Below are 15,368 nucleotides of genomic sequence, written 5' to 3'. Positions count from 1 at the left end.
CTTGAAAAAGAAAAATTAGGCTTCCAATGCATCCTAGTGGAAAGACACAGAAACCAAATAAAGTTTCTTTCTTAATAATTGAAATATTGTAAAACTTGCATAGATGAAAAATATAAAAACAACAAACAAAAAAAACTTTAATTTATGCCACCAATTTTGTAATTTCAATTTATTGGAATGAAATTTATTTTGATAAAAATATTACAATTAGTTAAAGATCTGATCCTTTTCCATGCTTCTTTAATTTGTCCTCTTTGGTTTTCTCCTCACCATTTTCATTTGCTTCATTCTTACAAATTGAACTCATTATCAGATAGATTTTTTCTAAAGGAGGATGAAAATAAAAATTACTTAGCGGTAGTACATAATCATAAATATTAAAATAAAAAAGAAGAAATGGCGAACTTTGTTAATTCTGAGGATTATGGCACAGGCAAATTATCCTTATACATATCACCAGGAAAGGTGGTTCCAAGGCACTGTTTGCTTTGTATTCATTGAGTAGTCCTTCAAGCCTCTAACTCTTCTCTCTCTCCCTTTGAGAGAAACCCTAACTCAGCTGCAGCCAAATTGTGCAAACCACTCGTCCGACAGTAGCCCTGGCATCTTGTTATGCCAAATAGCCACCCTCAAGTATAAGGGGTACAAGTAATAGTATAGGGATTTAAGAAGGGTTGTCAAACCCACGTACGAGGATTGGATTCCTTTCACTAGCTAGGGTGTGAGCCTAAACAGAGCTAGAATATGCAAATGTACAATCACAAACCTAAATTCACAAGGAAATCTAGACTCATGGTGAGTATGTGCAAGATGGAGTAGTGATTTGATTTTGGTTTTTGAAGATAGTTTTGAATTGAAAACAACTAGATGCTCAAATGTAAACTAAATTACTCTAAACTAAACTAGTGATCAAATGGATGAAAGTTAGGATTTAGATTGTCTACCACTAACCTCCCTTGCATGTATTGATGCATTTCAATATGAATGATGCTAAATCAATTAACCAATTTCTCTCCTTGCATCCCTCTCAGGTATAACAAGAGACATGCTCCTTCGGTGATATCAAGCAAGCCCTCTCGGGAGTAGTACTTAACTACTTAAGTCATGTATTTCAATTCGGTTAGGTATCTAGTGCATTACCCTAAGTGCATAAAGTTTGGAGATGAAGAAATCACGCAAACCAACCAATCTTATCTCTAAGTGATTGTAATTCACAACCCCTACATGCACACCTAGTGTTCTTTCATGCTTTAACATTCAAAGGTTACCAAGCTCTAAACATTATATCATGACATAGCAAACACACATACTCAAAGTGGTAAACTCTAAGCATATGCATTCAACTCTTAAACTAGCATGTAGGCATATTAAAGAAAATTGCTCACATAATATTATAACATCAATCCATACAAGATTGGCTCGGGCTTTCAACCCTAGCCCCAACAAAGTACTACTCACTCATAATTACATATACTAACTTCATAATCAAATGAAACACCAAAATATAATCTAGAGTAAAAGGGATAGAATTTGCTTAGTGGTGTGTTTGATGGTCCCCAAGCTCACGTCTTGGTGGTGATTCCCTCTCCTTCTTGCTCTTGAAGATTTGATGATAAAAGATAGTAAAGCTTGTATTATGTATTGTGTGAATAGGTGGAGTGGATGGAGAAAATGATGATAGAAAAGAGAGTGGAGAAATGATGTAGTAGTGGTGGTGTTAATGGAGGTAGAGGATAAGAAATGGTGGTGGTGATGGAGGAGATAGAGTAGTATGGATAGTATGGGTTTGGATTTTGAGAGGTGGTGATGGAGGTTTTGTGGTGGAGTAGATAGATAGAAAGAAGATGTAATGGGGTGGTATGGGTGATGCCCTCTTCCTTGTGAGAAGAGGTGCTTAAATAGATGGAGAGAGAAGTGTGAAATGGTGATTAGAAGTCAAAGAAAACAGCCATAGCCTTGTAAGAAGCATGAAGGTGGAGTATGAGAGTGGTAATAGATCCCAAAAACAAGGGAAAATGGTATGGAAGAGATGAAGTAAAAAAAGGGAAGTAATGATGAGCTATTAAAGAGAGTAGAGTAGAAAAATATGGCTAAGGGAGAAGAGAGGAGCAGCTAGCTCTCTTTATTGTGCATGGGAAGTTTGAAAATGAAGAGTGTTGGAGTAATTTTGGGTCACCAAAGTCAAGGTGACAAGCATGGGAGAGAAAGTGCATAGGGATATTATCCAAAAGATAATTTGATGGATTAATCTTGCCATAATCTTGTAAGATTCTTCTAGGACTCTCCTTGATAATTTCAGCATCATATATCTTCCAAAAATGCACAAGAAATCCGCCCAAAGAAGATTTTTGGCCAAACTGCCCGGTCTCTGAATCTTCCTTCTTGTACAAGGATTGACTTGATATTGCCATGATTCTGGATGGTTCTTGATTATTCATGATCTATGACATCATATTTTCAAGAATAATCAATAGCCTTCAAGAAAAACTTCAAGTAAGTCGCTGGAAAAGATCTCCCAAAAAGTTTCATGAAAAGCTGACAGTTTCTGCCTTATCGGGAAGCCTATTTTGCACTTGATTTCCTGCTGCCTCATTGATGATTCTGACTATTTATTTGGCTCATGTTGAAGTACAACATCATATATTCAAGAAATACTATCCCTTTCTATAAATCTGCAGTTGGAAAAATGCAAGAAACGCTCTCCAAAACTGTTCCCGAAAAGCTGATTCTGAAACTGTAGTTTTCTGCTTTGCAGGAACTGTTTTGCATAACGATTTCCGTGGACTTCCCTTGTAATTTCCGGCCAAAAGAGTGATCAAACTTAGTCCTTTGCATCAGTACTTCATGGTCATGGCTTTATTGCTCCATTTAAACTCCTATTTTTCTGGAATTGCTTCACGAAGTACTTGTGCCGCTAAAAGTGGTGGTGCATGGAAAATTTGTCGGAATTTCACTTTTTCTCCTCTTGTCAAGATTTTCTACAAAACATGAAATTAGATTAGTCAACACTAGATCAAACTTTTAGAACAAGTAATTTCCATGCTTTAGGGCACAAATATATATATGAATTATGATCCAACACATCTCGGTTGTCCTTGGCCTCGCCGATGTCACGCGATTTTGCTGCCGGACGGGGACTGAATGGGTCTGTTGAGTAGTCCCTTGTGAATAGGTTGCTTAAAGCTTTCTGGAAGGTGAAGCTTCGGCTTCAGGTTTTTGGAAGAAGATCTCTGGGAGGTGGCCGATCTGGTGTTGATGGCGGCTTGGATTGACGGCGTGATTCGAAATCGGTGGTGGCGTGGATCGGGGATGCTGAAATCTAGGCGGGTTCGTGGTGAAGCAGCTTGTGGCGGTGTGGTTTCATCGTGCTTTAGGTCGTGGGGAACTCGGGCCGGCAAGATCATGGTGATGTTGTGTTAGGTCCATTATTACCTAGTAATTATTCCCCTAATCTTGCAGTTTTGCTTAACCTTTTTGTTTATATATATATATATATATATATATATATATATATATATATTTATTATGTTTTCCTTATCATCTAGGAAATGATGGACAGGCTTGGAAATGCACGAAAAAGTCAACTTTAGCACATTTTCCTACTCCGACTAGGAGAAACCGAGCTAGACAAGGAGGGAGAAGCGGCAGCCTAACCAAATGAACTCCAAATGAACTGAAATTTTTCAGAGGCATTCTAAACATTCTTTGGATCATTTCTTATATATGTTATAAAAGCTAGTTCGAAGTAGAAGGCCTTCAAAAGATCGGTGCAAGTGTAAAACCGGACCTGTACGGATTCCGGCACCATTTCCAGCCAAACCACGGTGAACTAATCCCTGAAATTATACCAAGATGATCTACACTCAAGGACAAACATTTAGTATGAAGAAAGAAAAGACCAATTCTGAATTGTTGGTGGAGATACGATTGAAGGAAGAAAGGAGAAGAAAACTGCGCAAAAAGACAAATATCTGTAACACCGGAACCCAGCCAGATTCCGGCCACCACAGCAGCAAATGGTGGTGGCTAGTGATCAATAAGTCAAAAGGCAAAGGAGGGAAAATGTGTTTGGGTTTTGATTTTCAAAAGAGAAGATGACAAGTCTATGTGCATGATGTTGACCCTTGTCTCCTTAGCCAATTACCCACTTCCCCTTATTTTCCATTTCTAAAAAAATATCTTAGGGTATCTAGGTAATTGGGAAGCCATGACAAGGACTAGATCCACATTTCATGCTTACACCTATGTCCATTACAGCCAACCCTTCATTTTCTTTGATCTCCACCCTCTATTCATCACCTTTTGCCTATATATAGAACTCCTCCTCACTTTGGACGTTTTACATATTTTCCTTCATCCATTTCATCTTCTTTCTCTTCATTTCCTCTCCATTTTCCTTAGTTCTTCATTTTTTAGTTAGTTCTTAGAGTTTTTGTGTAGAGAAAAGTGTGTAGCTCCTTGGGTTTGTTCTAGAGGGCAAGTCTGGCGCAGACTTGCCCTCCAATGTGTTGAATATTCTAGACCATGTGACTTTTGGGTTCTCCCATAGAGATAGTTATTGTCTCTACACATTCCTATGCAAGTTTCTTGAAGGATTCATGAATATGGAAGATTCATGAAGGAGTATTCATTGGAAGAGTTGAATGGAGCATTAATGAAGACATCTAGAGGGTTCATCCTTAGCCTATATAAGGAGAGGTCATTTGCTCATTCTAATCATCAATCCAATCTCATCTTCATCCAAGTAGAGAGTGAAGAGTGTCCACTTCAAGTTGAGAGTGTTGTAGTTGTTAGGTAGCAAAACAAGTGAGAGAGAGAGTTTCCTTCAAGTAGTGTTCTTGAAGTTGTGTATCTCTTGTACCCATCTTATCGTAGTGGAAGTTCTTGTTGTTGCTGCCCCGTGGACGTAGGCACCTTGCCGAACCACGTTATATCCGGTGTTCTCTTTCCATTACTTTTTTTATTTCTTTGCATATTATCCTTTTGTGGTTGGAGTTATTATTTCCATTCTATTAATTTTCCCAACACAATGGATCCTCCAATCTTTAATCAATTACACTCTAGTTTTCATATATTCGAGCCTTGTCCTTCATAGTTTCTAAGAGTTTTGTGGATTTGTATGGCAAATTGGGTTGAAAGAACTTAAATTTCCATACTTTGAAACATCTCTCACTAGTTTTGCATCAAGAGGAGCTAGATAGAGGTCTTGACGTTTCGGTTTGCTAACCAACCAATTTCTCCACTCTTCCTCTCTTTTTCTTGATGTTTATTATGTTTATGACTTTGATGTGTGTAACGATAGATTGTGAGCAGAATAAATTTGGGGCTACGGTTTAGCCCTAGCCAAACTTGTGTATGAACAATGTTGATACCAGCTATGCTGTAATACCGCGGAAATTCATTATTAGTTTATCATGATTTCTAAAAATTATTAAGTGGGTTGTTAGTATGAATACGTGGTTCGGGGGTGGAGTGGAAGTATTTCGGACAAATAAATTCTCAAAACGTTCTATTTTCGAGGGGTCAAAGGGTTGACTTTTTATTCGTTAGGATTCTCAAAAAACTTCCATCATGAAATTCTTAGAGCGCGTCTTCATGAGTCTGTGGACATGTGGCACGCATAAATCGGAGTTCGTATGAGAAAGTTATTGTGATGCCCCAGAAATTCGTATTTATTTTCCGAGGATTTTCCGGAAACAAATGTGTGGTTATTGGACGGTTTCGTGGCTCGTGGAAGGAGCGGAAGTGTTTCGAACGAATTATTTATTCAAAAAGTATGGTTTTAGGGGGTTCACAAAGGTTGACTTTTTATTTGTTGGGATTCTCCAAAAACGTCTTTCACGAAAGTTGTAGAGCGCGTCGATACGAGCTCGTGGACATGTGGAACGCGAAAATCGAAGTTCGTATGAGGAAGTTATGGCTTCAGAAAACGTTTTCGTTTTAGTATAAATATGGAATTTCCGAAAATATCTTCATAATTTCATATTTCCAGTTTTGGAAACTCTTTTCCTCTCTCTTCTGTCTCGACTGATACCTTCGCTATCAAAGTTTTTCTTCTGACCCGACCCGGCTTTTTTGGCGATCTCCTGCGGCCTCCAGCCGTGAAAATTTCCAGACCAGCTCGTCTCAGCTGTCTGCTCCTCCCTCTGGTGTCCTCTAGCAGCGATTCTCCTTCACGGCGGCGCTGCAAGGCGACAAAGTTTGAGGTTTTCGGACCCGACCGGAAATCCTTGCTCCGGCTTCAAGCTTCCTTCTTTGGGTTCGTGGGAGCCTCCTGGATCGATCTATGGTGTTTTTTTGGATCGATTTACGTGGAAATCGGTTCAACTCGGATTGAGCAAAAATTTAAAGCTTGTGAGGTAGTTTTCGACCCTTAATACTTGTTTTCTGACTTCGAGCTAGTTATGAAAATTGTCAAGCATGCTTAGATGAACAACTTTGATGTTGGGAGTTTTGTGAAATATTGAGGTTTGGCCGGCGGAGGTGCGCCACCGCCTGTGGCGGCGTTCTGGCGGAGTTCCGGCTATGTAATGGACTGTTTTTGGTACTATATATCTTCTACTCGTCGATACGAGCGTTTCGATATATAATACGCAATTTTTGGAGTTCGTATGGAATTGTTATGATTTTTACGGTTTCATACCGGTCGATTTATTCGATCCGTGAGGATTCGAGCGTCCGATCGAGTTGTGGTTTGGACACATCGATCGTGGAAGTATTCCGGAGACTTTGGGAGGTCTTGGAAGTGGTTTCGCTTAATTTGGCGTTACTTTGGGATTGTGGTTCGATTTGGGGATTCGAACTTTAATTATTTGTGATTCGTTGACTGAATCAAAGCTGTACTTCCTTAGGTGCTTGACAGAGAGCGTTCTGTGAGCAGTCTAGTGGTGTGAAGATGCAGCGGGAATTTCGAGGTGAGTAATCTCACAATGTTCATTTACGAACGGATCGTTTGGTGTTTTGTTGTGATACAACTTTATGTGTGAGTGAGTTCATTATTGTTTTGTGATGTGACTTTTCGGGAAACAATGATTAGGGGAAATGGTATTTTCTATTGACAGGTTGTGATTTCTCTTTTTGGGTTGAATAACATTTTCAGGTCCGGTATGACCATTTTAAATGTTTTATTCTGACGACCAGTGGTCTGAGGATTTGAGAGTCACAGGTTGTGATGTCTCCTTTTGATTTGGTTTAACATTTGGGTCTAGTGCGACTTGTTTAATGTTTTGATCTGAGGGTCAGGTTGGCCTAAGGATCCGGGGTTGCAGGTTGCATCCTCAGGCAATGTATATCGTAAGGTTACGATTCAGTTAGAGCTCTAGTCTGTCTGCCATCGTATCTCATGGATCTAAGTACGTTACTTATGACCCCTGGGTACATGTTTTGTCCAGGTTGGACTGAAGTATCATATTCTATTTGTTAGGTTAACGATAGATATGATTTGATGTGTGTTTGATGTTTTGTCTCTGTTGGACTGAAGTATCATATTCTATTTGTTAGGTTAACGATAGATATGATTTGATGTGTGTTTGATGTTTTGTCCAGGTTGGACCGAAGTTTCATATTCTATTGTTAGGTTAACAATAGATATGTTTTGTTGTGAGTTGACTTTTATTATCCAGGTTGGATCGATTTATCATATTTGAATTGTTAGGTTAACGATCTATTTGATTTTGTCACGGTGTGACTTTCGGTGTTTTCTTTTGGGAAAAGAATATTTTTTTGGGAAGCATGGTATGTTTCCTTTTTCTCGAGTTGAAAGGTTTTCCTCGTTTTGGCGTGAGTTGTGTGGTGTTTTGTTTTGAGTTACTCATACGAGCTTTCATAAGCTTACAGGGTTTGTTGTGTTGGCAACCCGGTGCACTATTCAATGGTGTAGGGGTTAATCCTGCAGGTCAGGGTAATCGTGGTTGAGGGTGAGATAGCGTACTTGCAGCTTTACGGTAGGAAGCCAGTTTTGTGACTTTACCGTTATTAAGACTTCCGCTTGTAGTGAGCTCTGAGGAGCATTTACGTTTTATTTTGTTGTTGACAATTTAATTCGTAAGCTTGTGTAATATATAACTTTGTGGAGCGAGTGTATATTGATATTGTGGGTTCAGGGCATCAGTATGTACTTGGTTTAAAAGGAAAAAAATTTCCAGGTATTTTGTATTGATGGCTGAACCATTCACGCATGTATAATTATGGGAATATATATCGATTTTTATTGTGTTAAAAATCAGAGGAGTGACAGTTATGGTCAGCAGAAGTTTCTACTATTTTTAGAAATTACTACAAATAGGAGTTTCCGGTTTTGGAAATTCATAATTGTTATTTTTGGAACTTCCGAAAATAGAAAGTCAGAAATGCTCTATTCTCTCTCCTCTTTGCGTTTGACCCGACCCGGTCGTAACTTCGTTTTCTGGCGATCTCTGGTGGGGAAATAAACCTAGATTGATTCCTCTCCTTGTTCCGGTCCTCCCTGCGGTGGTCTCAAGCGGCGATTCTCACCCACGGCGGCGCAGCAAGGCGGCGAAACTTGGTGGCAGCAAACCTGACTGGTTCTCTTGATTCCGGCAACGGCTAGAGGTGAAACCAATCTTGTTGAGCTCGCAAAGGCCTCCTCTTTCGATCCTTGGTGGTGGTTTTGATAGAATCTCAATGTACTGCTGCAACTCGAGGTGAACAGTAATTTCTAGCTTGCAGCGGCGATTTAGGCCGAGTTGGCTTGAACCCCAGGTATTAAAGTTGCTCCACTTGCTATTACCTCCATTTTGGACATTTGAATTAAGGTGGTTTTGAGTTTGGTCCGGCGGCGCATGCAGTGCACGTGTAGCCATTTGTGGCGGCGGGTCCGGCCATGTCTGGGGCAGTTTCTTGCTTCATTTATCATCTACATGTCGATACGAGCATTTCGATATATGATTTGTAATTTTTGGAGATCGTATGAGCATGTTAGGGTTTTTGGGTGTTTTCGATTATTTCGGTTCTTGATCCGTGAGGATCCGGCTGTTCAATCGACTTGTAGCTTTGATGTATTGATTGTGGGAGTATTCTGAAGATTTTGGGTGGTCTCGGATGAGGTTTCGAACTTTAAATTGCTTTATGATTCGTTATGCTGAGTTGTGACCTCATTTTATTAGGTGCTTGATAGAGGGTGTTCTATAATTAATATTGTTTCGTTGAAGACCCAGCTGGATTTGAGGTGAGTGAATCTCACTTGTGTTCGGCTGATAAATTAGATATGTTTTAATTTGTATTAGAACTATTTATTAGCGTACGAACTCTTATTTATCGAAATAAATAATTGTTTTGAAATATATGGACTTGATCGTCAACGGTTCATGGGTAAGTTAAAATGAGGTTTATTATAAAATAATTTTCGGATTTTAGCTAATGGTGATTTATAGTTGGTATTAGTGGCATTCCTGAGAGAATAACTACGTATATATATAAATTAGTATATGTTTAAGAAGAATTGAGCTTTGGTGTAGAATTGTTATGGTTGTGATTGTGATTTCTTATAAATGTGTGCGGTGTCATATAGTGTAACCAAGGTGGTGATAACCAAAGTAGTGATTAATATTATGGATTGGTTATGATGCTATTGATGATTTCGATGAGCTTTATAGTGATTCATATTTCATTAAGTGTTTGAAGTAGATTGTTGAGTAAATTAGGTTATGTGTTATTATTTAAGCATTTCCATTTCCACATAATCTCCAGAACTAAATCATACGCAGGGATTACCATTTTTTTGTATTGTTTTAATTGTATATAATCACCTAAACTAAATCTTATGTAGGGGTTACCATGTTGTTTTATTTATTTAAATTTATTATTTTGGTCTTCTATCTTGTTTGTTTGAGTTTACTCATACAAGCTGTCAAAAGCTTACTGGGTTTGTTGTTGCAACCCGGTACACTATTCAATGGTGTAGGGGTTGATCCTGTAGATTAGGGAAAGCGTGGCTGAAGTAGGAATCGTGCGGCCGTAACAATAGGTGTTCGGAAGCTAATTTTGTTGTTTAACTTTCTTTAGGCTTCCGTTTTGTAGTAAGCTCTGAGGGAGCGTTTACTTATTATTTTGTTAACGCAACTTAATTCGTAAACTTTGTGTAATGTAATATATGACTCTAAAGAACGAGTCTGTATTCACATTGTAGGTTCTAAACATTATTATGTACTTGTTTTGAGTTGAATTTTTTTACAGGTATTTAGTGTAATACCCCGAAAAATCCAAATTAATTTCCGTGGATTTTTAGAAATGATTTCACGATAGTGGGAGCGAGTACGAGGCTTGGAGAAGTTATGGAATTAGTTCGGACGATTAATTTTCGAAAACGAACGTTATTTAGGAGGTCTCAAAAAGTGACTTTTTATACATTGGGAATTTGGGAAAACTTCATTCATGAAAGTTGTAGAGCGCGTCGATACGAGTTCGTGGACATATGGAATGCGAAAATCGGAGTTCGTATGAGAAAGTTATAAGCGATTGAAAATCGGGAAAATTCTATAAATACAAAAAAAAGTTCCGGAAATTGCATTGGAGGACAGAAATTTCAGAAACCTATATTTTCTCCCCAATTCTCTCCCGAGCCCAGATTTGTTCCTCTCTCTTCCACCGGCCATATCTCCCTCCACAGACCTCCGATCGACTTGATTCCAAAAGTATTTTCATTCGTCTTGAAGTCAGTTAAAACTTCCTAGAAGACATCAAAGTGAGAAAAGAACCATGGAAGGTGCTAGGAGGCCGAGAAGCTGCACAGCTCGAGCTGGAATTCGCCCGATGCTGCTCTTCCTTCACCGGCCGATATCTCTCTCATCCAACCTCGAATCGAGTTGATTCCAAAAGGGATTTTGCTGGGCCTGAGCTATATTACAACTTTGTAGAAGACATCGAGGGGAAATAACCAACGTGGTAGCCGCTACAAGTCGAAGAACACGGTGCAGTCGAGCTGGAAATCACCTCCTTTCCCCACCGTCGTTCTCCCTCCTCCGGCCACCTTTTGCCGTGATTCTTGAGAGGATTCTGCACTTCTGAGGATGTAGATCATTTCCCCTAAGGTGGATTGCATCGATTTCATCTGTAGAGATCGAATTGGAACGAATTCAAAACTAGGGTTCTTCGGGTTTCAAACCTTATAAGGTAAAATTCTACTTTTGGCTTATAATCTGACTTTGGTGTAGTTATGAAAGTTTCAATTCGAGTTAAGATGAAGAACTTTCGTGTTGGGAGTTTTGTCTAATTTTGACTTTGGATGGGTGGCGGTGCCGCCACTGTGATGGTGGTTTCCGGCGACCTCCGGCCACCCCAAGGACAGTTTCTGTCCATTTTTGTGTTCTACGTGTCGATACGATCGTTTGCATATATAATTCATAATTTTTGGATGTCGTATGATTAAGTTATGAATTTTTAAGTTTCGATCGATTTCGATCGTTCGATTTGTGATCTGTGAAGATCAGACCGTCCGATGGACTTGTAGTTTTGTTATGTTGATCTTATGACTGTCCCAGTGGCTTTGTGTGGTCATGGGCGAAGATCCGACCGTTGGATCTTCGTATAATTGTGAAATAGTGATTCGGAAGGCGATTCGTGAGAATCTAACCGTCGGATTTTCGTATAATTTTGAGGAGATGTTTGTTAGAGTGATTCAAGAAGATCTGACCGTTGGATCTTCGTGATAATTTTGGAGGATGATCCTAAGGGCGATCCGTGAGGATCCGACCGTTGGATCATCATATAAATTCGATCTGGCCGTTGGATCATCATTAAATTAGAATCCGACCGTTGGATTTCCGTATATGTGTGGTTTATGAATGATTGCTAAGTTAAGATCGTATCTGACTAGGTGATTGACGGTTTGAGTTAGTGGATGATTGTGGATCGTATTTTGAGCGGAATTGAAGACGCAGCGGGATTATCGAGGTGAGTAAACCTCACGTGGTTCATATTACGAACCGAGTACTTTTAATTAATTTATTTTTTGTCGTCATTGTGTGAGCTATAGTTGGTATTAATGGGCATTCCTGTGTGAATGTCTATCTATATATATATTATTTATGTGAAATAATATGTATTGTTGAAATTGTGAGATATTATGTACTGTTATGGTTGTGTTGAGTTTATTGTTGAAAAGCAACAATATTGTGAGAGGTATTAAATTTATTGTTGAGAAACAATAAATTGTTGATTTGTTGAGATATATTGATCTGTGGAGATCAATAGGTCACGGGGGTGACCATGGCATCTATTAGTGAACCACGCCCTTGTACCGGGTAGGTGGAAACTAATAGCATTAAATCGTGAACCACGCCCTCGCGCCGGGTAGGTGGAAACGATCAGTTAGAGCTCTAGTCTGTCTGCCAAATGTTGAGTGACCTTATGAGGGTAACGGGGAGTGACTCATAAGTGTATAATATTTATATATATATATATTTATATATATATGAGAGTGAGAAAGTGAAGTGGTTTTGTGGTGATCATTGTAATTGTGATGTTTCTACATTTCTATACTTGAGTTAAAGGAAATGTATTTTATTAAATCAACAGTTCTTCTTGTTTACTCATACTGGCTGTAAAAAGCTTACCGGGTTTTGTGTTGTTGCAACTCCCGGTACACTATTCAAATTGTGTAGCGGGTAATCCTACAGGACAGGAGAACCAGGACGGTGATCGTGCGGTTAGAGCAATTGTTAGAGTTTTACAGCAATTGTACGTTGTGAGGTGTGTTATGCTCATTTGAGCTTTACAATATTGCTTGTGAGAGTGAATTGTAATAATGAACTCGAAGTTTCGAGATTTGGATTTTGTAATTGTAATTATTCATGTTTCGGATTTGAATTTATTATTCAAAATTCGGGGCGTGACATTTAGTGTTGATGTTTGAACCATCACGCCCTGTGTATTTATATTTGTTTATTAATTATCCTTGAAAATCAGGGCGTAACAGTTTAGTATCAGAGCGTATGGTCACATATTTGGTGATAATCAGTATTACCCGAGTAATGGCTCGTCTGCAGCGGATCCCCATCTGACACTCTTTAGTACTGATATAATCATTGGGTATGTAGTAGTGTTAGGTGTTAGGCAGGGCATTGAGTCATCAGGGCATTGGTTTGCTCTAAAAGTGAAGTGTTGGAGTTTTGCGTAGCCCTATGAGTTACAGTCCTTGAGGATGGGAACCTCTGGGCTAAACTCCAGATTAGTAACCGTAGATTATTTCATAAGAATGGTTTGGTTTTGTTATTATCATTGTTTTGTGTTTCAGAGTCATGGTGTTGGTCTATATTCGCATTTTGAAGTGGTACGAGTGTTTTAACCAGGTGATACGATACCTACTTGTTAGGTGATGGATATTCAGACAGACAGACCCCGAGGTGGGGGTAGGGCCAGAGGTAGAGGCAGGGTTCCCCCTCAGGAGGAGTTTTATCAAGAGGAGGAGGTGGTGCAACCTGTTCCACCTGTGCTTGAGATGGTAGATGTCACTCGTCTGTCGAGGTTGGCAAGAGAGGTTATTAAGCTGGGTGCAGTTCCCTTTCAGGGAGGTACAGACCACATGTCGCCAGATCAATGGATCAAAAACATGGAAAACTATTTTAGGATGGTCGTCTGTACCAACAGCGAGAAGAGAGATATAGCTACCTTTCTGTTTCAAGACGAAGCACGGGTATGGTGGGACTGCACACAAAGAGCAGAGGATGTGTCCATCATGACCTGGGAGGGTTTTGTGAAACGCTTTGGGGACAAGTACTTTCCAGCTTCGGTGAGAGAGCAGTTAGAGATCGAATTCCTTGCGCTGGTTCAAGGGGAATTGAGTGTCAGAGACTACGAGGCTCGGTTCTCACAACTGCATCGGTTTGTTAGGAAGATGGATGCAGAGGCATTGGCTCACAAGTTCCAGCAAGGACTGAATCATGAGATGGGTGTAACTATCCTTCGATCGGTTGCCTACAGTGGCACTGATCCTTGCTACTGCCATGGCAATTGAACAAGAGCTTCAGGCTCACCAGAAGGAGGTGTCAGCAACGGAGGACTCCCAAGGAAAGGGAAAAGCAGCTACGGAGAGCAGGAGTGCACTAGGTACTCAAGGTGGGTCCTGGAAGAGGCAGAGGACTCATCAGCAGGCTCCAAATGGAGTTGCAGCTGAACCTATTAGGCAGGTTATGCCCCCAACATGTTATAACTATAATGGAGTGGGTCATCTGGCAAGGCAGTGCTTGAAGCTGAAAACTAGGTCATGTTTTAATTGTGGACAGATAGGACATCTAGCAAATGAGTGTACCCAACCTCGGGTCATGAGACAGAGGAATCAGCAGAATCAGCAACCTCCAGGAAATGCCAGAGTGTTTGCTCTTTGTCAGCAGGGTGCAAGGGAGGAAGGTACCTTATCGGTGTTTAAATTCTTTTGCTAGGGTGCTAGGGTGAAGTGTGATATTAGATTCCTCCTTTCCATTTATAAGGTGTGGTGTTGAGTCTACTTTGTTGCCTATGACTAGAGATTATGATGTGTAGCTTCATTCTTGTCGCATGTGGATTGTGGTTTGTTGTTTGATGCATCGCTCATGTTGGCATGGTAGAAATCATGAGCATTTTGAATTGTGTGTAGTATTGTTTTGGTGTTGGAAATAGTGTGATTGCGGTAAATCTATGATTGTTGGTCTATTGAGATAGTAGTCATTGTGATTCATTGGAAGTATGTGTTTCATCTTCAGTGTTTTGAAATAGTTACTAATTGTGAACTTGCCATCCTTGTCTCTTTTGTGATTGTGTGTTTAAATTTCATGACGAAATTTCTTTAAGGAGGGTAGAATGTAAAACCCCAGAAATTCATTATTAGTTTATGATCATTTTTGAAAATTATTAAGTGGGTTGTTAGTACTATTACGTGGTTCGAGGGTGGAGTGGAAGTATTTTCAGACGAATAAATTCTCGAAACGTTCTATTTTTGATGGGTCAAAGGGTTGAATTTTTATTCGTTAGGTTTCTCTGAAAGCTTTCTTCACGAAAGTTGTAGAACGCGTCGATACGAGTCCGTGGATATGTGGCACGCGTAAATCGGAGTTCGTATGAGAAAGTTATGGTCAGCGGAAGTTTCTGCTATTTTTAGAAATTACTATAACTAGGAGTTTTCGGTTTTGGAAATTCATAATTGTTATTTTTGGAAACTTCCGAAAATAGAAAGTCAGAAACACCCGTTCTCTCTCCTCTTTACGTTTGACCCGACTCGTATTCGGATTTCCGACCCGGTCGTAACTTCGTTTTCTGGCGATCTCCGGCGGGGAAATCAACCCATATTGATTCCTCTCCTTGTTCCGGTCCTCCCTGCGGTGCGGCGAATCTCACCCACGGCGGCACAGCAAGGCGGCGAAACTTGGTGGCAGCGG

At 39.8% G+C, this 15,368-nt stretch overlaps 1 protein-coding gene and 1 long non-coding RNA gene across 2 annotated transcripts; both read left to right on the top strand.

Annotated features, from left to right (window-relative positions):
* Positions 1-10,572: 10,572 nt before the first annotated feature.
* Positions 10,573-12,804, top strand: LOC133723743 (uncharacterized). Its single transcript, XR_009853234.1, has 3 exons — positions 10,573-11,130; positions 11,834-11,910; positions 12,621-12,804. It is a non-coding gene; the product is annotated as an uncharacterized LOC133723743 (long non-coding RNA).
* Positions 12,805-13,333: 529 nt separating this feature from the next.
* LOC133723226 (uncharacterized) lies at positions 13,334-14,396 on the top strand. The gene is made up of 2 exons (XM_062150043.1): positions 13,334-13,907; positions 13,939-14,396. The coding sequence occupies exons 1-2, from the start codon at positions 13,334-13,336 to the stop codon at positions 14,394-14,396; spliced, it is 1,032 nt and encodes a 343-aa protein (XP_062006027.1).
* The last annotated feature ends 972 nt before the right edge of the window (positions 14,397-15,368 follow it).

This window comes from Rosa rugosa, chromosome 7 (assembly GCF_958449725.1).
Source record: "Rosa rugosa chromosome 7, drRosRugo1.1, whole genome shotgun sequence".
Taxonomy (NCBI): Eukaryota; Viridiplantae; Streptophyta; class Magnoliopsida; order Rosales; family Rosaceae; genus Rosa; species Rosa rugosa.
The sequence above is the reverse complement of the archived record's forward strand: the minus strand, read 5'-3'. Positions and strand labels throughout refer to the sequence as shown.